Source organism: Daphnia pulicaria, chromosome 10 (assembly GCF_021234035.1).
Source record: "Daphnia pulicaria isolate SC F1-1A chromosome 10, SC_F0-13Bv2, whole genome shotgun sequence".
Taxonomy (NCBI): domain Eukaryota; kingdom Metazoa; phylum Arthropoda; class Branchiopoda; order Diplostraca; family Daphniidae; genus Daphnia; species Daphnia pulicaria.
Window position 1 is genome coordinate 2344462 of NC_060922.1, and position 20050 is coordinate 2364511.

Here is a 20050-nt window from a genome sequence, read left to right on the forward strand (position 1 = left end):
CGAATGGAAAAAAAAAATCTGTTAAAAATGACCAGCTATCTTCAGCCAGCCCGGTTTTTGTCGGTACATGCACCGACAACAGTTTTCACGAGACTGTGTGCTCTCATAGGCTGTCGAGCTCTTTTTGCTTGTCCCTTCCCCTCCGTTTTCCGCCCTTCCTTCTGCTTTATATACTCTTGGTGACGTCAGACGGTTTCACTACGCGTCAAGCAAAGTCGGACCTCTTGTATTCCGTTAGGAACCATGTTTTATTTCCATTTCATTTTCTGACATTCATATTTTTTTTTACTACTTTTGTTATATTACTTAGCAATTTCGATTTCTTTCTTAGTTACTTTGGTGGAAACATGATTTCACCGTGTAAAAGTGTTGAATTTTGCTTACGATTCTCGGCAAGGTAAAGAATATAAAGGTCAAAGAGAAAGTTGGTGTTTATTCTAATTCTTTTACTTATTATCATGGTTACCAGCTCTCAAGTGCAAGTACACAATGCATTTCTGATTCATCTATAGAAGAGTCAACTTTTATTGTTGTATTCAAGTTTCAAGGTTCATTTAGTATGTTCAGTTCAGACCTAAACCACTTTAGCGTTAAATTTGTTATTTTTTGGTAGGGTCCAGTCATTCTAGCATCCACTCTTCAGCATCCACCATAGTCTTCATTCAAGTCTTCATTCATTTAATGTGAAAAAGCACTATTGATACTTAAATGAATAATCAAGATATTGCTGATGAAATTGAAGCTCTGAGTGCTATCTTATGTGCAGCTAGTGAGTTTGAGGTGAAGTCTAGCGATGAGAATGAAGTGATACTAGTGATCCAGCCTCAACAAATCAATAGTAATGTTATCAGTTTAACTGTCGTTTTGGATCCTAAAAGTTATCCCAGTTCTAGTCCACAGCTATCAGTTCAGGTATTTTGTTTCTCTTCAACCCAGTATTTTCAACTATCACATTTTTGCTCCATTTTCAGAGTCCTAGGCTGAGTCGAGCAGAATTGCAGAATCTTGACACACTAATCAAGCAACAAGCTTCTAAGTTGCAGGGAGAAGTGACAATTTTATCATTAGTTGAATGGCTGGTGGAATATTGTTTACGGTACGAGGAAGAAATGATCTGCCGTGCAACGAACCCTGTGATAGAAAGAGATATCGATAATGATTATACCGTTGTTGCCCAGCTCGATCATATTCGCAGTAAAACAATTTACTTAAAAACTCTGAACCAGTGGTTTCGTGAGCTCGATTTGCACGGAGTCTTGATCTCCTATCGAAAGTGGATATTTCTCTTGGTCTCCGGGAAAAAAGATAGTCTCCAGGTAATATCTGCGTTTGTACAGACAAGTTTGATCGATCAGCTAATACATTGACCCTCGAGTTAGCTGTATCTAAAACGACACAGGACTCAGAACGTCGACGTCGACTCAGGCGGAAGGCCGTGTAGAGAGCGCATGCTGACTGTTCTGGGTCAAGTGGAAGAACCGCTCGATGCCGGCGGCGTACTAGTCGAGGTGGAACTAAATGATTCCGGTGACGACTGGTCAACATATTGGAAGAGTAGGTCATTGTTAGTGAGTATCTATCAGAAATTTATTCAGCCACAAACTGGACAGAAGAAATGATGAAAGTAATCACAACACACACCAGCAGGGCAGCAACAAGAGAAGTTCAAATCATCCGGAAAGATGAATGAACATAAAAATAAAACAAAAGGGAAAAACAAAGAAAACAAACACACAATCTAACTTCTGTTCAATCCATAACCTTTTTTTTTTCCTTCTTCCGGCGAGATCACACTCGTCTTTTTCCACTTTTGTTTTTTAGTTTTGTTTTTCATCCATTATTGTACAAATTGTTAAATATACAGCAGTTTTCACGATACAAAATTCATCAAACCCGCACAAACGTTTCCTTTCCTTTTATATAAATATTGATGGATCAAATTTGAAAGTGATTAAGAGTGCGCTATATATCACATCAACCACTTGGTAGCATGTAAGCAGGAGTGAAAAGAAAGATACATCTCATACCAGGAGAAATAAAAAAATAGGAAAAAAAAAGTAACCCTAAATTTGACTCCCGTAGTCCATCATTTGAGCTGGATTGTAAATCTGTACGTCATCGATTCGAAACGAATGGGAGGGCCAGGAAAAAAATATGAATTATTTGTACATCACAGATGAGAAGTTCGTTCAACTTGATCGGGCTGCGGTTGTTGATGTTGCTGTTGCTGCTGCTGCTGCTGCTGTTCTTCGATGGACGAATTCTTACGGCGCCGGAGTTCAGTGCTGGCTGCAGCAGCAGCTAGAACGCAAGGCTCGACCGAGATGTCGGGTGGCGGAGTAGATGCTAGAGGGATGGGAGATGCACTCCTCGATCGTGGACAACGTTTCACATTAGACGGAATCTCCTCCTCCTTAGTATTCAATGTATCCGATTCGAATCGGACAGTTTTTGGTCCATCGGACGAAGTAGTCGCAACAGTTGGATCGACGGGCTTGCCTTCTTCCTTTTTAGTCTGGCTGTCCGATTCAGCGGCCACTTCCGGAGTCTGTAATAATATTGAAATCATTGACACAATTTTTTAGTTTCACTTTTGAGCAATCAACCAATCAAAGCAATTTACCGTTTGCGAAAGTATGGTGACACGCGGCGGGCTGATGACGGTCACTTTGGGCAGGCCGCAACGTTGGTTAGTAGTTGAACCGTTGCTGCTGGAATTGGGCGGTGTGCTACTGCTGCAGGCGTTGCATAGAGGTGATATAACCAAGTTCTTCTCTGCGGAGCGCGGATGGAGCCTGTCGGGTGAAAGAGCTCGGCGCAAAAGTGGCGATCCAGGCTCGGCCGACTTTGGCCTAGAGAGAGCGCGTTGTTTGGCGGCCGGTGAAACAGAAAGCGAAGCCCCAGGACTGAAAAGTTGCGTCGAATGAGAGCTGCCGGGAGGATGATGAACTTGCATGGGGAAGGCCAGCGGGCTGGGCGAGCGAGTTGGGGAAACTGGGAGTGGCTGCTGTTGCGGCAAAGGTGAAGGTGACGGAGTGCGGGCCAGCGGAGAGAGTGGTATGTGTCCAGCCGATTTCCGTCTAGACGGCGAGTGCATGTTCTTAGCCACCGAATGCAACTTGTTCTTGAGGCCATGCAGAGATGACGGCCGGTGAGGTTGAAAATGGCGAGCGGCAGAGGCTGGAGGTCCGGCTGAATTCATTTGGCCGCTAGCAGGGCTGTTTGGGGCAGACGAACCCGGCGAGCTGGACGGTGTTGAACGAGGCGACTCCGAAGCCGGACTGGCAGCAGCCAATTGGCAGTGATGACGCAAAATCGGCGGAGAGTAGCCCGAAGCTGAAGAGCGACTTCCGGGCGAATTGGACCCCGACTCGTGGGACGGCAACGATCGATTCAGCGAATGGAAACTCCTGCTGGGCGTCAGCACAGGTGAAGACGATCCTCCATAGTTGGCCGCCAACTAGTCAAATACACGGGCATAAAGTTCCAAGGTATTACTTAGCATCAAAACATCATTCTCTTTGTGGATTGAAATTTCAATCCGCTGGCTTTTAACGAGTCCATATCACACGGCACGGCACACGCACGAGCGCAAACATCACGCACGACTCGTCATTCTCACTGCACATTCCGTGCCTTCCCAGAAAAATAAACACGACGTCAATAGATGTCCAAAGGAAAACAGATCGTTAGTCTCAGTCCCCCTTAGTAGTGTAGCGCTGTAGTATGGTACTCCACTAGTATTCTAGTTGTCGCATTCACCACCAGGCTGCCCATTTTAATCTCTTTGGCAACGCTGCATCGTCTAGTCTACATACTTTGCTTTGCTCCAGCACATTCTTCGAATTTCAATTTTCCAACCCGTCATCAAAATCAAACCCTCCCCCCTAAACATTCAAACTGACAACAACAATAACAACCAAAAGAAATCCACTTGTCAATCAAACTAGCCCAGCCAAAAAGGGAGGAGGAGGAGGAGTCAAAGCGGATTCTGGCTTATTATTTTTTTTTTTCTTACGGCGGATCAGAAATTCAATCAGAAAAATGGGGGGGGGGGGGGGTGATATTACGTTGTTAGAGCAAGCCAGGACTGGAGAGAAACAAGACGAAAACAACAAAGCCGAGCGCGCAGCAAAGCAAAAAAGTCACTGGCCGATGCCGATTCAAAATGGCATCGAGTACATCATCCGAGTTTTGTTTTTTACCAAAAAAGGAGACGAGTGGCCGCGCGGAAGCACGGGAGCCGACATGGGGATCTGCAATCGGAGCGACTGCAAAAATACACCATGTCAATGGACCAAAGATGGAATTCGTAGTGGCGTCAAGAATAAAAAACCAAAACAAAAAAGATTGTAGACAAATGGACGCGAACGTCGTCGTCGTCGTCGTCTCCAAGGCGCACAATGTCGGTATAGCTGCTACTAACCTGCTGGATTTCAGCGCTGGCACGTTTGCTACTCAGACGACGGAATAATGACGATTTACGGCGTCTATCGGCCTGCTCGCTACTACTCGCCCCTCCGGCTTTGACTTTGGCTCCGCCAGGAGGTCGTCGTCCTGCCCCATGCGTAACGCGGTAATAACCCCGGCGAGCCAAACGGCTCTTGGCTAATTCTCTTCTCCGTCCGCCAGTCTGGATACTCGTCTGGTCAAGAGGAGTGGCTCGCAGCGTCACCTTATCTCCTTCCGACAAAATCAATTGCAACACCTAAAAATAGAATAAAAGAAACGATCAAAAGTCCATCCTCTCTCTCTCGTCCGTCGTATTGAAGTATTGAAATTGTACCTGCGTGTGAAACAGTCCCTGGATGGCTTCGCCGTTGATGTGAGTTATCAGATCTCCAGGTCTTAAACCGGCCTCTAATGCCGGACTTCCTTCGTCGACAGCCATGACCAAGTGATGAACTGTGTAGAAATCGGAATCGCCCAGGTAGACTCGAATAGCCCGGAGTGTGAAGCCAAATCCGCGTGGTGCTCGTCGTAGAACAATGGGAGGCTTCAGGCTGCCCGTAATGGTGGGAGAAAGCTCCCGACATGGAGAAGTGTCACGAGAACTGGCCGTGCTGGAACCACCGCCAGGTGACGGCGACGGACCCTCTTCCGCCAATGAAATGACTAGCGACAAACCCGATGCTGCAGGATCGGTTTTGGTGCCGCGTCGCTGTTTGAAGTTGGGCGAGAAGGACTGGGTCAAGACATTCTTCGGCCGGACGCCTCCGCAAGCTGTTAAATGAATTCCGGCAGACGTCGGCGGAGTGGAATCGGTTGTTGTTCGATCCCCTTCGTCGACGGGCGAGAGTTCACGGATGTGATCCGGCGTCGAGATGGGCGTCATGCAGCGGCCACCCGATTCCGATTCGACAGAGATGGAGAAACGCGGAAGAGATTTCAGTTCACGATGAAGCATCCGGCGACGGCGTTGCAGCTGCGGGCTGGAGTCTTCGTTCTCCGTAGATTCCGGCGTCTGCTGGATGGGAGGAAGTGTCAGAGACTTGTCCTCACCAGCGCTGAGACTTCCACACGATTCCGATTGATCCGAAGCGCCCGAGCCGGAATCGTTGCTAGACTTGGCATCAAGGAAGAGTCCGTGCGATTTCTTGTATCTCGGCGAGCAAGAAGAGAAGGATCCAAAGAGCGGAGTGGTGGCGCCACCTTCCGTCGTTTCCAAGTCCAGCTCCAGATCGCCGGAAGCGTCGTCATGGCAGTAGCGATCGGCTCGAGTGTCGAAATAGCTCGTGTCGTTATCGTCGTCCAGCTGCGGAACGAAACCGGCTTTTTGGCGCAACAACGAGTTCCAATCCAGACGGTCAAAGAACGGATGCGACTTGACTTCGGCTCCGCCGGCCGTGCCCAGTCGATCCCGCGGGTTCTGCTGCAGCAGCGCCGTGATCAGATCTTTGGCTTCGACCGGAACGGGCCAATCAGATTCACTTGGCCATTCGATATCATCGTTGACGACGTGGGAAAAGAGCTCTTCGGGCGTTTCGCCAAAAAACGGAACGCAGCCAATCAGAAACTCGTAGAGGATAATGCCGGACGACCACCAATCCACCGGCTTGCCTACAAAAACAGCACAACAAAGGTCGTGAAATGAAACGCAATGCCAAAAGTGACAGGATGACCAAGCAACGGCCCGGTTAGTTATAGTTAGTTGGTTAGTTACCATATCCTTGACGGAGGACGACTTCGGGAGCGATGTATTCCGGAGTGCCAAAGACTTGCTTGTCGGAAAACTCTCGGGTCTCTCGATCGATGAAACCCTCATACAAGTTGGTGGCCAGCGACATGAGACCCATTTTGCTCAGACCGAAATCGGTCAACTTGATGTGTCCCATGGCGGTAATGAGCAAGTTATCCGGCTTCAAGTCGCGGTGCACGATCCCGTAGCTGTGCAAGTACTCGACGGCCAACACCATCTCGGCAAAATACAGTCGGGCCATGTCGCAGGGGAATGGTCCCATGTTCTGCAAGTTTCAACAAGAATCAAATGGATAAAAAGTCAACAGCCAAACAAAAGTGCTCCTTCATTCGAACGACTGTGCACAATTGAATCGCTTCAAACCACAACGTGACAAGACGAGAGAACAAGTTGCCCCCCTCCCCCCTTTCCAAATTAAGTTTCCTCCAAGTGATAAATCGTTAACGAAACAAGAATTGGCATCTCAAACTTGGAAAAAGAACAAAGCCAAAGCGAAAAAATACGGAAAGAGGCACAAGGCCAATATTCAGAGTAGACATTTGACCCAGTAAAATTGTGCCAACAGAATTTTCAAATTGTTGTTTGTCTTTGTTTTTTTTTTTTCACTCGGCGGATGTTGGGAAATGTTGGTTGGGGGGGGGGGGGGCAATGTTATCAGCGTACCTTGAGGAGAGTGGCGCAATCGCCTCCTTCGACATATTCCATCACCATGCACAAGTGCCTCTGCGTCTCGAAACTGCACTGGAGACTCACGACAAAGGGGTTGTCGGTGAAGCAGAGGATGTCACGCTCGGCAAAGGCCTGCTCGATCTGGTTGCGTAAGAGCAGGTTGCGTTTGTTGATTTTCTTCATGGCGAAACGATGGCGCGTTTCACGGTGACGCACAAGGTAGACGGCCCCATAGGCGCCGTTGGATATCAGTTTAACCACTTCGTAGTCGCTTTCCTTGGGCAAGTGCGACGTGTCGGCGACTTTCTTCTTTTCGGGTGTCGACGTCGTCACTGGCGAATCGGTTCCTTCGGTCGGCGGCTCCGGTGTCGAACACGTTTTCTCCAACTGACTTAAATCCTGTTGAAACTCTGCCAGTGGATCACGGTTCAAACCCAGCTGAGTGACAATGTACTGCGGAAAGTCAGTCACGCCCTGGCAATTCAAAAACAACGTCAATTTTGGTCACCGCTGGGCAATTGGCGTCCGAGAAATGTCAACAATTTGTTGGTTTTTGTTACCTGTGTGGTTTTAACCTGTCCTTCGGCCTCTTCCAACATGTGATAAAACTCTTCGGGATCAAATTCTAGGCACTCTAGAAGCCTGGCCGGCCGAGAAATGATGAGCAGGAGCTTGCGAACGAGTCGACTGAGATGGGGGACAGCGTCGACTGCCTTGTCTTTGGCCTCGTTCAAGAGCCTCTCCAGATTGTCCGACATGTCGTAGAAGTAGCGGCTCGTAATGAGTCCCTGCTCCGATTTCTGCAAGCAATCTCTGCCCAGCTCGATCACCTGATGCTGGACGAATCGCACAATGGCTATGGCGTCGGCTGGGATGGGCTCCGACGAACCCTCGGCAGCTGCCACGAGTGCCTCTGAACTCTCGACGCTTGCGTTCTCTTCGACGAACGTCTTGAGCCTCTCCTCCATCTGTCGGGTCGCCTGCAACGTCATTCATGTACAAGATGGATCGTCTAGCTCTCTTTTTATACGCAAAATATAAATTGGATGTCTGCCAAAAATACCTTGGGGAAGCGTTCCTTGTACAACATGTTCATCATCACCACCTCGCTATCGACGACCGGAGAGCGGATGGGACTACTGCAAAATTCCCCGCCCAAAACGAAAAGAAATTGCAAGTAATGAAGGCACGTTCCAGCAGTTGCAACGTTAAGAAAATACAAACCTCAAGCTTCTGGATCTGGGCCGCATTCTGGGCGAGTGGCGTCCAGCAGCGGCAGCGCCGTCCGTCTCCTCGATGACTGGGTTGCTTTCGTTGGAGGAAAAGTGTCGCGAGAGGATCCTCATCTCTTCGGCCGTCGGCACCGTCGGCAAGTGATTCAACCGCTCCTGACTGGAACACTGTGACTGGAACGCATCAATACAAGAGGCCACCGGGTGGAACGACGGGAGTGGGAAGGGCGGGATTAGGCAAGACAAGGGCAAACGCAACGAAAGAGTTAAGAGAGAGAAAGAGAAAAAAAAAACAGAGATAACAAAAAAAAAATAATTGTTACAACATAACCTCATGCATAAGCTACCAAACAAAAAGTCTGCCAATGTTTGGTCTTTTTCATTGTGTTCAACTAAAAAATGCCAAACGGAAAACAAACAAATTGGATTCGCAAATAGTAGAACAGCCACCAAAGCCAAGTGATTTTAATCATTAAAACAACCAAAATAGCTAAATTTGTGTTTCTACAAATAAAAAATTCATTTTCTTTTAAAAAAGGCCGACAACATAATGAACGAATTGGGATGTGTGTGTGGATGTGGAGAGGTGAATAGGGAGAGTATCCAAAGTTCTAGACATATCAAAATACGCACCGACACATTGGAGCTGGCCGGAGTAGTGCCGTAACCAGATGAAGGCAATGAGGCCACAGACCATCGTCGACATTCAGCCCTGAACCAAACAGAAGATAAACACGTTTAATTGCGACTGTAATCATATTGGTCACAACTTCCCCCGCATCCAAAAAGAAAAAATGTCATTACTTTTTAATTGGGACGAAAGCAAATTGCTGACTGGGCGACATGTTGCGTGGACTTTCCATCGGGCTCCCTGGTGGTTTTTACGATGGAAAACAAATTATTAATAATCAAATCATTTTTGATACACAGTGAATTGCCAAATTTAACCTTGCGACAACGGCGATTGGCAACGAGGTGGCATGGTGGGCGACGTGGCCGATATCATGCTCTTCCGATGCTGCAGGTGATGATGCTGGACGCGGGAGCATCTTCTGGGCAGCAACAAATCCCTCTGTAAAATTATAAATTGAAAGGAAAAAAAAAACAATCGAATAAATGATGAGACATTTGCCGATAGAGGGCTGCTGGAACACCGGAAATCGATCATCGAAATGAGAGCAGCAACAACCCGTGATGTGCCCTCACGACAGGATGTTGACGACCAACATGGGGTCGTCATGGGAACAGACATCCTAAATTGCTCAACACATTGGGCCAAACCAAGCACCTAGGCGACGAGGCCGCTCGATCGAATCAACAACTGAAAGACGGACGCTTGGCCCCCGTCTCACCTTGAGGAGGATAAGAGCGGGATGGACGAGAGTTGGCGTAGTGGGAGCGGACGGAGTGGAAGCGGCCGACCAACTGGCCGAATGGACAGTCAACGGCAGCGACAGGTGAGATCGAATCGAAGAGCGACGCTCCTGCAGTCGAGTCCGGAATGCATTGCCGGTCGTCGAACGCAAGTTGTCGTCGCCGGACACAGTCACGCGGACTTCGGACGCGTTCATCTAAGCCACACACACACACACAGACAGAGAGAGACACGCGATTGCCTGTCGTCAATAACTAGCCATCCAAAAAGAAGAAAGAAACGGTGGGTCTGAATTTCTCACGATGCGGGTTTCCTCGAAACAAAACAAAAGCGCCAGGTGGATTCGATCCGAATATGGGAACCAGATATCAAATGATAAAAGAACGAAAAAGTGAAACGCAATGAAGATCGGAGGGGGGAAGAACACAACAGGCTTAGAAACTTTTTTCGTTTTACGCACCGTTTGATGTTCTTTTCAAAAACTGGCCTAACGAGAGAAAGTTTTAAATAAAACTTCAAAAACTTACACCGGAGAGAATGTGACGGAAACCACTGAATCGGCCACAACAACAGACAGCTGGGCAAGCGGCGGTCGGAACATCGGCAGACTCTGGAAACGACAGGCTACGACGAATCCAATGAATACTGGGAGATCCCAAACTCATTTTGTTGGTTGGAAGTTGGGTTCGGTTCTGGCAAGTGTGCGGTTCACAACTTCCTCTTTTGCACGTGTTAGATCAAGTGAGCCATGAACTGACTAGCTGGCTGTTTTCTCGCGATTGCAATAAATCGACAACAAGCACGAACGAGAGAGAGAGAGAGAGAGAGAGAGCAGTGCTTCCACAATTCCATTCAGGATCAAAATGATTGAAACGTCAAGTGATGTGAACCAGTACGCCCTGGCGTTGCCAGAAAAACTCAAATACGTTTCTTTTCTTTTCAGTCATAAACCCTTAAAAGGAAAACTGACATTTTTCGTGAAATAAAATTTCGAAAACCCTCAATCAGGGTGTTGAAAGCCCTGGTTCTCTCTCTCCCCCTCTCACAGTGCCCAAACATAAACAAAACAGCTTTGAAAAAGGCACTGCTCCGTTCGGGTAGACGACCAGAGTACGACTGAAGTCACGAGACACCAAAGAAGAATGGCGGGTGGTGGTATCTTTCCCCAAAGCAGAAACGGTAATTATCACCGTGCAGCAAACAACAACCAAAAAAGAAAAAAAAAAAAAAACAAAAAAAAAAAACGAATATCCGGCGGTTTTATTTTTTGTTTTCGGACCCTTCGGCCACTTTTTCCGGTGTCGACATGAACGCAAACGCCAACCGCAAGCCGGCCTTTCCCTTTATATTTATTTTCTGACACAAAATCAACGTCAACTTCCAATTCTAATTGATAAAAATAATGATGACGTCCGGTGGCTGGTTGGCCGACCTGAATCGCATTTTGGCAAAAGCGCCAACGTTCAAATGTTTTAAAATAATAATTAGAAAGAAAACCACGAAAATAGGTAAGTATCGAAAACGTTATCGACGGGTATACCACAGTTACGTATGTGATACACCACAATCAATGATCCGGGATGGATATTGAAAAATGTCCTTGTCGACGTTTGAAAATAGATCTCAAATGTAAATGAAACAAAAGACGACATTATCTCGCTACTGATGTTGATCCATTTAAAGACACTCGTCTATCGATCCGCTCGCTTTTCTGTTTGCCTTTTAAAATAAAAATCCTTATCGATGATAATGTTGTTTACCTCATCACTTGCCCAGATAACTCCAAAGACCTTCGCCAACGGGGGGAAAAAAAATCTGCCCCCTCATCTTTCGATTAAATGCTGAAATAAAAATAAAAAAGGAAAAAAAACTAAATCCTGCGAAATAAGCAATTTAAAGTCTGGCGCGTGGGCAGGAATGTAAATACGTGCGGAACGAGTCAAAAATTGTGGACGGCGGGAGCGCATACAAAATGGCGTGGAATAAAACTGATTGGATCGATAGAAATCGACCCGCCGTCTACACACACAATAGCGGAATAGTTGCCAGCAATAAAAAAAAAGAACATTTTCTATTTTTCCAATTGAGGAAGTGATCAAGTCTTTAACAGGATTAGTTCCTTCGAGGATGGGCAAATAGGAGACGAGTTCAGGACCCCCAAGGATCCCCACCGCCGCTGACGTCATAAACCCCCGCTAGCTATCTTGAGATCACACGGATTTATTTTTTTTTCTTTTTGGCGTAGAGTTTTTCTATCCGGCCGGATCGATGATGCGTAGCTTCAACGCATTCTCGGCTCTCACAAGCGCATTCTTGTAAACGTATTACAACCATTTCACGCGGTACGCATTTCCGACAACTGTTCCAATACAGCTGCGATCCAGAAAGCCCACAAAAAGTGAAACTTTGCTTACAACTTGGCTTCCGTTACTACGTCACCTGATCGATTGGCCGAACGCAACAAACCGCAACCTTCCCGCTAGTTCTATTTCTTTTTTTTTCCTTCTTTTCACGAAACTGGGTACTGAATATAAAGAAAAAATTCCGTCTTTTGATCATTCCTCCTGGAGATTGCGGCAGAATGGCCTGCGACCTCTTTTCTCCAGTTCTCTCTATTCTACCCCGTGTGCCCCATTTTTAAAAAATGGCAATCGATCCGTGACGAAAGAAAGAGAGAAAAAAAGGATTCGAGGAAAAGGCCAACCCGGAAAGTAAAGAAATTCAGCCACACACATACACACACACACAGAGGTAAATACAACAGTATCATAAAAGCAGAGAAAGAAAACCGAGAAATATACGGTGGTAGCTAATTAACTGTAATAATGATACTAGAACGGCTGACGTCTGAGTTGAGATCCCCACTTCACTGGATACAAACCAAAATTGTGGGCAAACAAAACTGACAACGAAGAGCTGTTACACACGACTGTCAGACGTCAACGTCGACGACACAACAGACACACACAAGAACAGGGTCGAAATGCGCGCGCATCTCTCGTTCAAAAACACTGTCTAAGGCTTCCTTCTCTCTCTGTGTGTGCGTGTGTGTTTTACATTAGACGAATTCTCCGGATAAAAGGGAGGGAGAAGACCGGATAACTTGAAATCGTGTTCCGACAGGATCAAAAGGAAAATCATTATCATCGAAGCTCCTTAGAACAACCCAGCCGGCCCCAAAGACTCATCTTCTATTCAATATCGCGAACAATCAATCGTCGAGATCAAAACCATTTTTCAATTTCAAAGTCGAAAAGTTACTCACCACCGAGTTGGCCGTCAGGGACGGGGCCGACTGGCCCAACGCCGAGCTACGGATCCGCTGTAAATTGTAACCATCTTCTGCTTCAGCTCCATCTATAAAAAAAAAATAACAATGTCATCAACCAGATTGTAGAACAAACTTGGAGACTCGTGTTTCATCCCTTTTTATAACACGTATAGGTTTTCCCTTGACCCTATTAGAGGACCTCTGGATGTTGTCCCCAACCGCCCACTCTTCTTTACGCCTACGCAACAGAGTTTGAAATGATCCCTCGACGTTGTCGTCGTCGTCGTCGCGACAACTCATATCTTTTTCGATGTTCCTCCCGAATACGGGAAATTCGACTTCTTTCTGGTTGTTACCTTAGTAACCAACAATTCCATCTCCCTCTTAATCAATAGTGCCACTACTACACTCTTTACACCCCGATTCCCCAAGGCCGACTCTGAAAGTGCAGCTTGAAATCACATTATCCGGCAGGGCGGATCTTTAGCGGAAACGTGCACTGTAAACCACCCCGCTGCGTAAGAAAACGCAGAGCTGAAAGGCGACCTCGAACGCCATGCTTTATTCACAGCATGTCTACTCGACTGGATTTTTTTCCCCTCCTTAATGTCATCTACTGTAGTGTGTGTATACCATTGGCAGCGGAAGCGGCCGCACTGGATGCGGTGGCCGAGTGAAGCCGAGCGCTATGAACCAAGTTGCCGGGCATCAATTGTAGACCGCCGACGCTGTGACGATGGGACGGGACGCCCACGCCTGTGGCCAGCGGCGAATAACACCCTCCATTCGATCCATACTGGCCGGCTGCGTAACTCTCCCTCCGGCGGCGTAAGTCATCCGAAAGTTGACGAGCAAAGGCACGCGGACGAAGTAACAACATGGACGCAGCCAAGGATGAGGATGCCGATGATGACGGCGAGGAACTCCCGCTCCCGCTCCCCAGTGACAAACAGTCGACATCCAATGAGCGACGAACCGGAGTCAGGCATCCTCCTCCCCCATCCGCCTAAATAAATAAGAAAAGACCAAATCAATAAAGCATTACACTATGTACACCATTCCATTCGAAAGTTGCGACCTCAATTGGGATCGTTGACTTGCGATTGCGCTTACGATTCGCAAGCTTTTCGGGAATATACACTTTCTACATCCTCCGATCGATCACGAACCATTTATTTAATACGAGAGACTTTCGCGCCATCTAGTGGTCACATCGTAAACTACAACCCAAAACAGCTTGCGCCCGGTGACAACAACAATTGGGACGCAGCTCGGCTGCTGTTTGCTGTAGCTGGGCTTTTTCACGTCCAGCAAACATAAATCGGGTCAGACGTGGAAACACGGCAAGTAGGACGGCCACACAATCTCTCGCCGGTTAGCAGGAAAAAAAAATAAAATAACATTACGACGAAAAAGAGAGAGAGACATTTTCGCCATTTCAGCTCGAATGGAGATAGATAGAATAGAACCTTATGAGAACGTTCGGCGAGTTGGCAAGTTGCTCTCGCGACCATTTGGCTCGGGAAAAAAAACCTTGGACGGGCAACTGAATATTAATCAAGTCGGTTGGCGAGCGGTACGGCATCGATGGACGCCGACAACCAAAACACACACACACACACACAAATCGAGGCAAGGAGAACGAAAAACCCTGGACCGTTCAAGTGGGCAGAAGGCCAGTCGGAGACCAAATTTGGCACCAAGAAATGACCACCTTGAAAGGAGAAGGGTGCGGGCGTAAGACAGTGTCAAGGACGACACGGTGGACGTGAGACGTCGACATCAACATCACCCAGATCTGATCTCTGCAACCACTGGGCAAATAATACAGTTGCAATTGGGAAAAGTGAAACCCCAAATGCAACTGACCCAAGGTTCGATTAATAAACTAAGATTAGCTCGAATCACAACATTGACCAAATTTGTGTGCAAAACAAATGAATACCTTGAAGGTTTCATCACAACAGGAAATGATCACTCAAAGACAAAAAAATTCCAATAATGAATGACATTAATTACTTGGTTCGAGGTAGTCGAATCGTAGACGGGTGACAGGACGGAAGAAAATCGTGAATAAATTGGGATTGGTAATTTTCGGCAGCGCTGCCCCGATCGCGATAAATACGTTTGTCCCGCAGAGTCGGTGACGTCAGCGCTGTCCGTTCGGGATAAATTCAACGTCAAATCCTGGCGTTTCATTTTCGTTTCCTTTCCCTCCTTTGGGTCTTGATTTGAATTTTTTTTATTTTTCTTATAAAATTTGACGAGTCTCAACAACAGTTCCACACGATTCAATTACTCTTTTTAATGAAAACATGTTTCGTTTTCCCTCCCTTATTTACTGGCGGGTCAGCTGTTAAAATTCATGACCGCCAGAGGGTTGGCCATCGACTTGGAACACTGTCTAGAATAAATTAAGTGGGCCATGGGAAATACATGCGTGTTTTTTTTTTCTTTTTCTTTCGTTTGTTCTGTTTGTTTTCAGTTGGTTTCGGGTAGTTGTATTCGATGAGGATCAATGTCAGATCTTGTTTCACTAGGCTGTCACTTTGTAGTTGCAATCATGACGACGACGACGACGACGAAATTGTCTTTCCTTTGCTGGGGAGCCGACACGAAGGGAATCCCGAAGAAAACTCCATGGGGGAAATGAAAGAGCTGTCTCTCCCCTGCCGAGTCAGCTGATGTATCTGTGTGTCACAGGACTAGCCCAGGAGACCATCACACGGGATTTTGCAGTTAGGTAACCACCACGACACACACTGAGCTGTCAAATATGGCTGACTGGGTAGGCGCGCGCGCACACACACATACAGCTGAGATTGCCACACGTGGGAGTTCTTTTTTCTTTTCCAAAAATGGCAGATAGTTGTAATAAAATATATTAAAAAACAAAAAACACGAGAGAGCCGATCGGTGAGCGTGTGCAGTTAGTACTACGTCTGTGTCACGACTGACCGGAGGGCCGCAGCGCAAGCAATGCAGCAAGGCACAAAGTATTATAGTAAGCCATAAGCCTGGCCTGGACTGCTGCTGCTGCTGCTGCCAAACTCTCTCTCTACTCTCCTGTTGCGACTGGTGGCGCCACCGTGGCAACTTTCTTGAAACTCGTCTAATAACAAAAATTTCGCCCCGTGTGTTCACCGCACTCGGCAGCAGCTGCACGTTTTCTCACTGGCCGGAAAGAAGAGGAGAAGAAGAAGAAGAAGAAGAAAAAAAGAAAGAAATTGTGTGTATATAGAGTATATATTTATACTCGTTAAAACCGCAGAGACAAAACCAACAACAGGCAAACAGAGCCGAGCTAGAAGGAGGAGTTGGGGAGGTCTTGTTTCTTTCTCTTCTTGTTGACCAACAATGGGCCGTCGCATTCTCTTCTGCTCCACTCGACAGCAGAGAAAAAGAGATTGACCTCAATTTTGGCAAGAAAAAAAAAGGGCTGCGAATAATTGTCCGCTATTTGGAATCCCCAATAGTGTCGAGATCAACAACTTCTCATACGCCAATGGTCGGAAAAAGGCCGTTTCGGACTAGATGGACGGCCGGCTCGACATCCCTCACAAATTTCAATACCCCCCCGACAACCACTTTTCTCTCAATCCTTTTTCTTTAGTCCTCCCCCAAGGTTAAAAAATCCAAACAATTCATAACGAGCTCTTGATTGAAATTGCTCCTAGGCTTTCTTTTCGGGGATGGTGACTGAAAGAAATGGCGTCACATAAAAGCCAAGTCAAAACGCCCAGTCCTGCACACAGCACATATCCTAATACCATAAAAGGAAACCGTTGGAATAATAAAAAAGGGACATAAAAAAAAGATAAGCACAAAGTATTGATCCAGACACTGTGTGTCCTTTCAGTCAAACCTCCGGCACACGCAGTCGGTTTATCGCATTGATCCGGGCGCAATAAGTCGACTAAGAGAGAACATATCCGGATAACAATATCCAACTAACTTAAAAATAAGCCGTCGTTGACGACGAGGACGACGTCATCCTTGTGGCAACAACAACAACAACGGCAAATACCCACCAGACGGCAGATAACAAAATGTAAAGACTGAGGGGGAAAAAAAAAGATACCGTCTACACAACAATGAGAATCAAAAGATCATTTGGATCACGGTCTGGAGGTTCTTATCGACCTGCTTTTTTCGTCTCCCTATTTTTTTTTTTTTTTTTTTTTTTACAACGTGAAATAAACCAAACAGCCGTCGTAAAACAATATTGTTTTCCACGGCCAGCATGTTAATAAGGTCTGCGCTGATGTCACGCAGCAGATTAGCGAACGTAAATAGAATTCGTGAACCATCAAAAGATCAAAAGGATCACCTTTGGGGCCCGCTACGTAAAAAAAACAACCATCAACGATTAGTAATCTTATGACGGATGCACCTTCAGGAAAGATTCCAGAGCCTTGGCAACGGATGCCAAAGGTCCTTTCTATTTCCATCCACCCTCAGCGCGCGTTTTTCTTCTTTTCGGTGTGTGTACTATACTACAGTATTATACTACGCTCTCTCAACAACGGCGGATAGAAAGTCATCACACAAGTGGAGAAGGAAAGAGAGAGAGAGAGAGAGAGAGAGAAGAAAAGTCGGTACCATCGAGCCTGACCATATAAAGAATTGTTGCTCAAGAACCCCTGGCGCAGCTTGTTTGGCGGAAGCTGGACCCTTGCCAACAACGCCAATCGATGAATTCGCGTCTCTTTACAACCTACATCCGTCGTCGCCCCGGCCAAGAGAATTATTTCTCCCGGTATTTTTTTTTTCTTCTTTGACGCACAGCGTCGACGCCCACCAGAAGCGCGTTCAAACGGGCTGTTTTTATTTCTCTCTCTCTCTTTTTTCAATGCCTACTTGAAAAGAGCCTTGATTTCTCTACGGCAAAAGACTCATTCAAACGGAATTTATAACGCTGCCTTGCCCGGAAAGTCGTGCGGATGTATTTTTTTTCTCTCTCTCTTACTCCCATTTCAAAGAATCCCTTACTACCTAGCAACACTCACGGGGTCATTTTGTAATAATCTAATATGGCCTTATTTTTCTCTTGCAAGATAACAAAAACAGGTTTTTTACATGGTTTTTTTTTTTATGGTAGACCAACGTCACGGTCAACTTTTGGATGGGTTTCAAACTTTCTGTACTAAGAGGATTTTCAAGAGTATTTTTTTCCTTTGGTTTTGTTTTCTATCCATTAGACAGAGAATATCGACCGGGTCGTCCCACACGCAAAGGGTAGTCAAGAATGAAAACATCCGGCTGCTGCTGGCAGAATGCGGATTCAGCTGGATGACGTGAAATATGAACCAACGCTCGCGTGACACGAGCCATCAAATATAAGGCAGAAATCCGTGGGATGTTCTACGACTAGATGGATTTGCTATCGCTTAGACAAAAAAAAAATGTACGTGGGGAGTGGCCGACGTGGAATAAGGAATGCCCACATCGACTAGGGGGTCTAGAACCAGCATGAGTCACCTGATAGATCAATAATGGCGTGTGCACGATGGAAGCAATTGTTTTTTTGTTTTTGTTTTACCTCTGATTGGTTGATCCATTGACGGGCCATTTCGACTGCGTTCAAAATGAGCTGGCGCAATCCGCTTTGATCGGACAAGTTAACCAAATCCTCCGGCAACAAACTGGTGAAAAGGGCAAGCGGCGTATCTTTCGGGTAAACCTGCAACGAAGGGAGAGAGAAAAGAAAAAAACAACGACATTATTTTCGATGCTTCTTATACACACTAGTGTCCTATTTCACGCGTTCAGACCGCAGAGTAACCAACGGTCCCCTTAACCGACTCTCGGTTTGAAAATGGCGTTGGTAATAAGGTTACAACCACAAAGAGGACAAACTCGTCTTACCTGCAGAACTTCTTCCATTTGCGGGAACTTGGCGCAAAAGTCGCCCAAGTCGGCGGTTGACGACGGAGTTGACGAGGAACGACCGAGCAAAGCCCTCCGCCAACGCCTCCAGTGACCTCCAAGAACTCCTCCCGCCCCTCTGAGATCCTCGCAGTCATCCTCGCATCGAGGAGTTAGTGAGGACACGGCCAAACGCCTACGCCGTTCACCTATTTGACAAAATGAAATGACACAATTTTTACGTCACCCTAATTATTTTGTTTCGCAATGATAGTTGCCTAGTCGAATCAATTTATTCCGAACGGTTATCACTTATGCAATTCATTGCAACACACAAAGTGAAATTTTTAATGACATACCTGAACGGTCTGGTTGAGACATGGCCCGTGTTTTAATTGCAACTCATTGACGGAGTCAATCGAGAACCGGCAAATTGGCGATGAGATGTGACAGACCTGTCCGTCTGAGTGTAGTTGACGACTGTCGTTGGTGAAACCAGTAGCACGAAAGTGTTGGCGGATGGGAATGTTCCCACGCGCAGGATTCAGCGCAACCGATGTCTCCAACAGCAACGTGTCAGGAGCGGTACGTGCGTGACCGGATAGCTGACTGAAAATGTGCGGTTGGCAGTTCTTTCTTTAATAGAGCGTTAAGTGCACCATCTCGCAGAGTGGTTTTTGGGTACTAACACGAGCGGGTCGATAGCAGAATCCAAATTTTTTTACTGCCCACAATGAATTGCTTCAAAGGACAATTGGGGGTTGGGCAAACTTATGGGTGGAGTTCCCGTCATTGGGTACCCATTTTCATTCTTTGATAGAATAGAGCAACAGTCTATTAGGTATCAAAATTACGTATTGGTAATGGGAAATCAATTGCAGCTCATTAATGGAGTGGTTCGCTGATCAGATCATCATCGGCACAAGAAACACTGCTTCTTCACTTGAGATCCACCTCCTCATTTCAATTTTGGCCCAGTGGGGCTGCCTGTTTCAGATCCACGTGTGTTGCACAGCATAACTTACTGTGAATGTTGAATGATGTGCTGAAACATCAAGTTGATGATGAAAGAAGGTAGTGGTTAGATTCATTTTGGAAAACCACACTGTTGACATACAAAATTGCAAACCATTCTTCTCAAGGGGAAGGTATTGGGTTTCTTCATTTCAGGCATTTTATAAGGCAGACTGAAGCCATCTTTGATGAACTCTTGTAAGTTAGTTTGGATGTTGCAGTAAAACTTCATTGATAAGATCTTATGAATTCTTCATTGTATGTGATGCTAAATCAGGTACAAGGTCAAAATTGTTAAAGGACGATAACTAAATCCCTCAAAAACAAACAAGATATTGAGTATAGTTTTGATTCACAATCACACCCAAAAAATCACTTGTTACCTTAAACTCGGTTGCAACTTAACCGATGTCATCTAGCGA

The 20050-nt window shown here is 46.2% G+C and overlaps 2 protein-coding genes across 10 annotated transcripts; one reads left to right on the forward strand and one right to left on the reverse strand.

Moving 5' to 3' along the window:
- Positions 1-107: 107 nt before the first annotated feature.
- LOC124314223 (RWD domain-containing protein 3-like) lies at positions 108-2138 on the forward strand. 2 transcript variants are annotated; one of them, XM_046779364.1, is made up of 5 exons: positions 108-397; positions 470-548; positions 614-912; positions 972-1316; positions 1380-2138. In XM_046779364.1, the coding sequence occupies exons 3-5, from the start codon at positions 709-711 to the stop codon at positions 1617-1619; spliced, it is 789 nt and encodes a 262-aa protein (XP_046635320.1). In that variant the 5' UTR covers positions 108-397; positions 470-548; positions 614-708; the 3' UTR covers positions 1620-2138. The 2 variants fall into 2 exon arrangements, with proteins under 2 accessions (XP_046635320.1, XP_046635321.1); XM_046779365.1 differs by having other exon boundaries at positions 1400-2138.
- LOC124313953 (microtubule-associated serine/threonine-protein kinase 3-like) lies at positions 1811-20009 on the reverse strand. 8 transcript variants are annotated; one of them, XM_046778835.1, is made up of 18 exons: positions 18974-20009; positions 18615-18823; positions 18289-18429; positions 13380-13752; positions 12741-12832; positions 9049-9172; positions 8905-8971; positions 8734-8812; positions 8093-8268; positions 7932-8007; positions 7429-7848; positions 6863-7342; positions 6164-6464; positions 4787-6060; positions 4427-4708; positions 4206-4271; positions 2624-3460; positions 1811-2548 (listed from the first exon to the last, which is right to left on the reverse strand). In XM_046778835.1, exons 1-18 carry the CDS (start codon positions 18993-18995, stop codon positions 2171-2173), a joined length of 5397 nt encoding a protein of 1798 aa, XP_046634791.1. In that variant the 5' UTR covers positions 18996-20009; the 3' UTR covers positions 1811-2170. The 8 variants fall into 8 exon arrangements, with proteins under 8 accessions (XP_046634791.1, XP_046634790.1, XP_046634792.1 ...); XM_046778834.1 differs by having other exon boundaries at positions 8093-8274; XM_046778836.1 differs by lacking the exon at positions 4206-4271 and having other exon boundaries at positions 8093-8274.
- Positions 20010-20050: the final 41 nt, after the last annotated feature.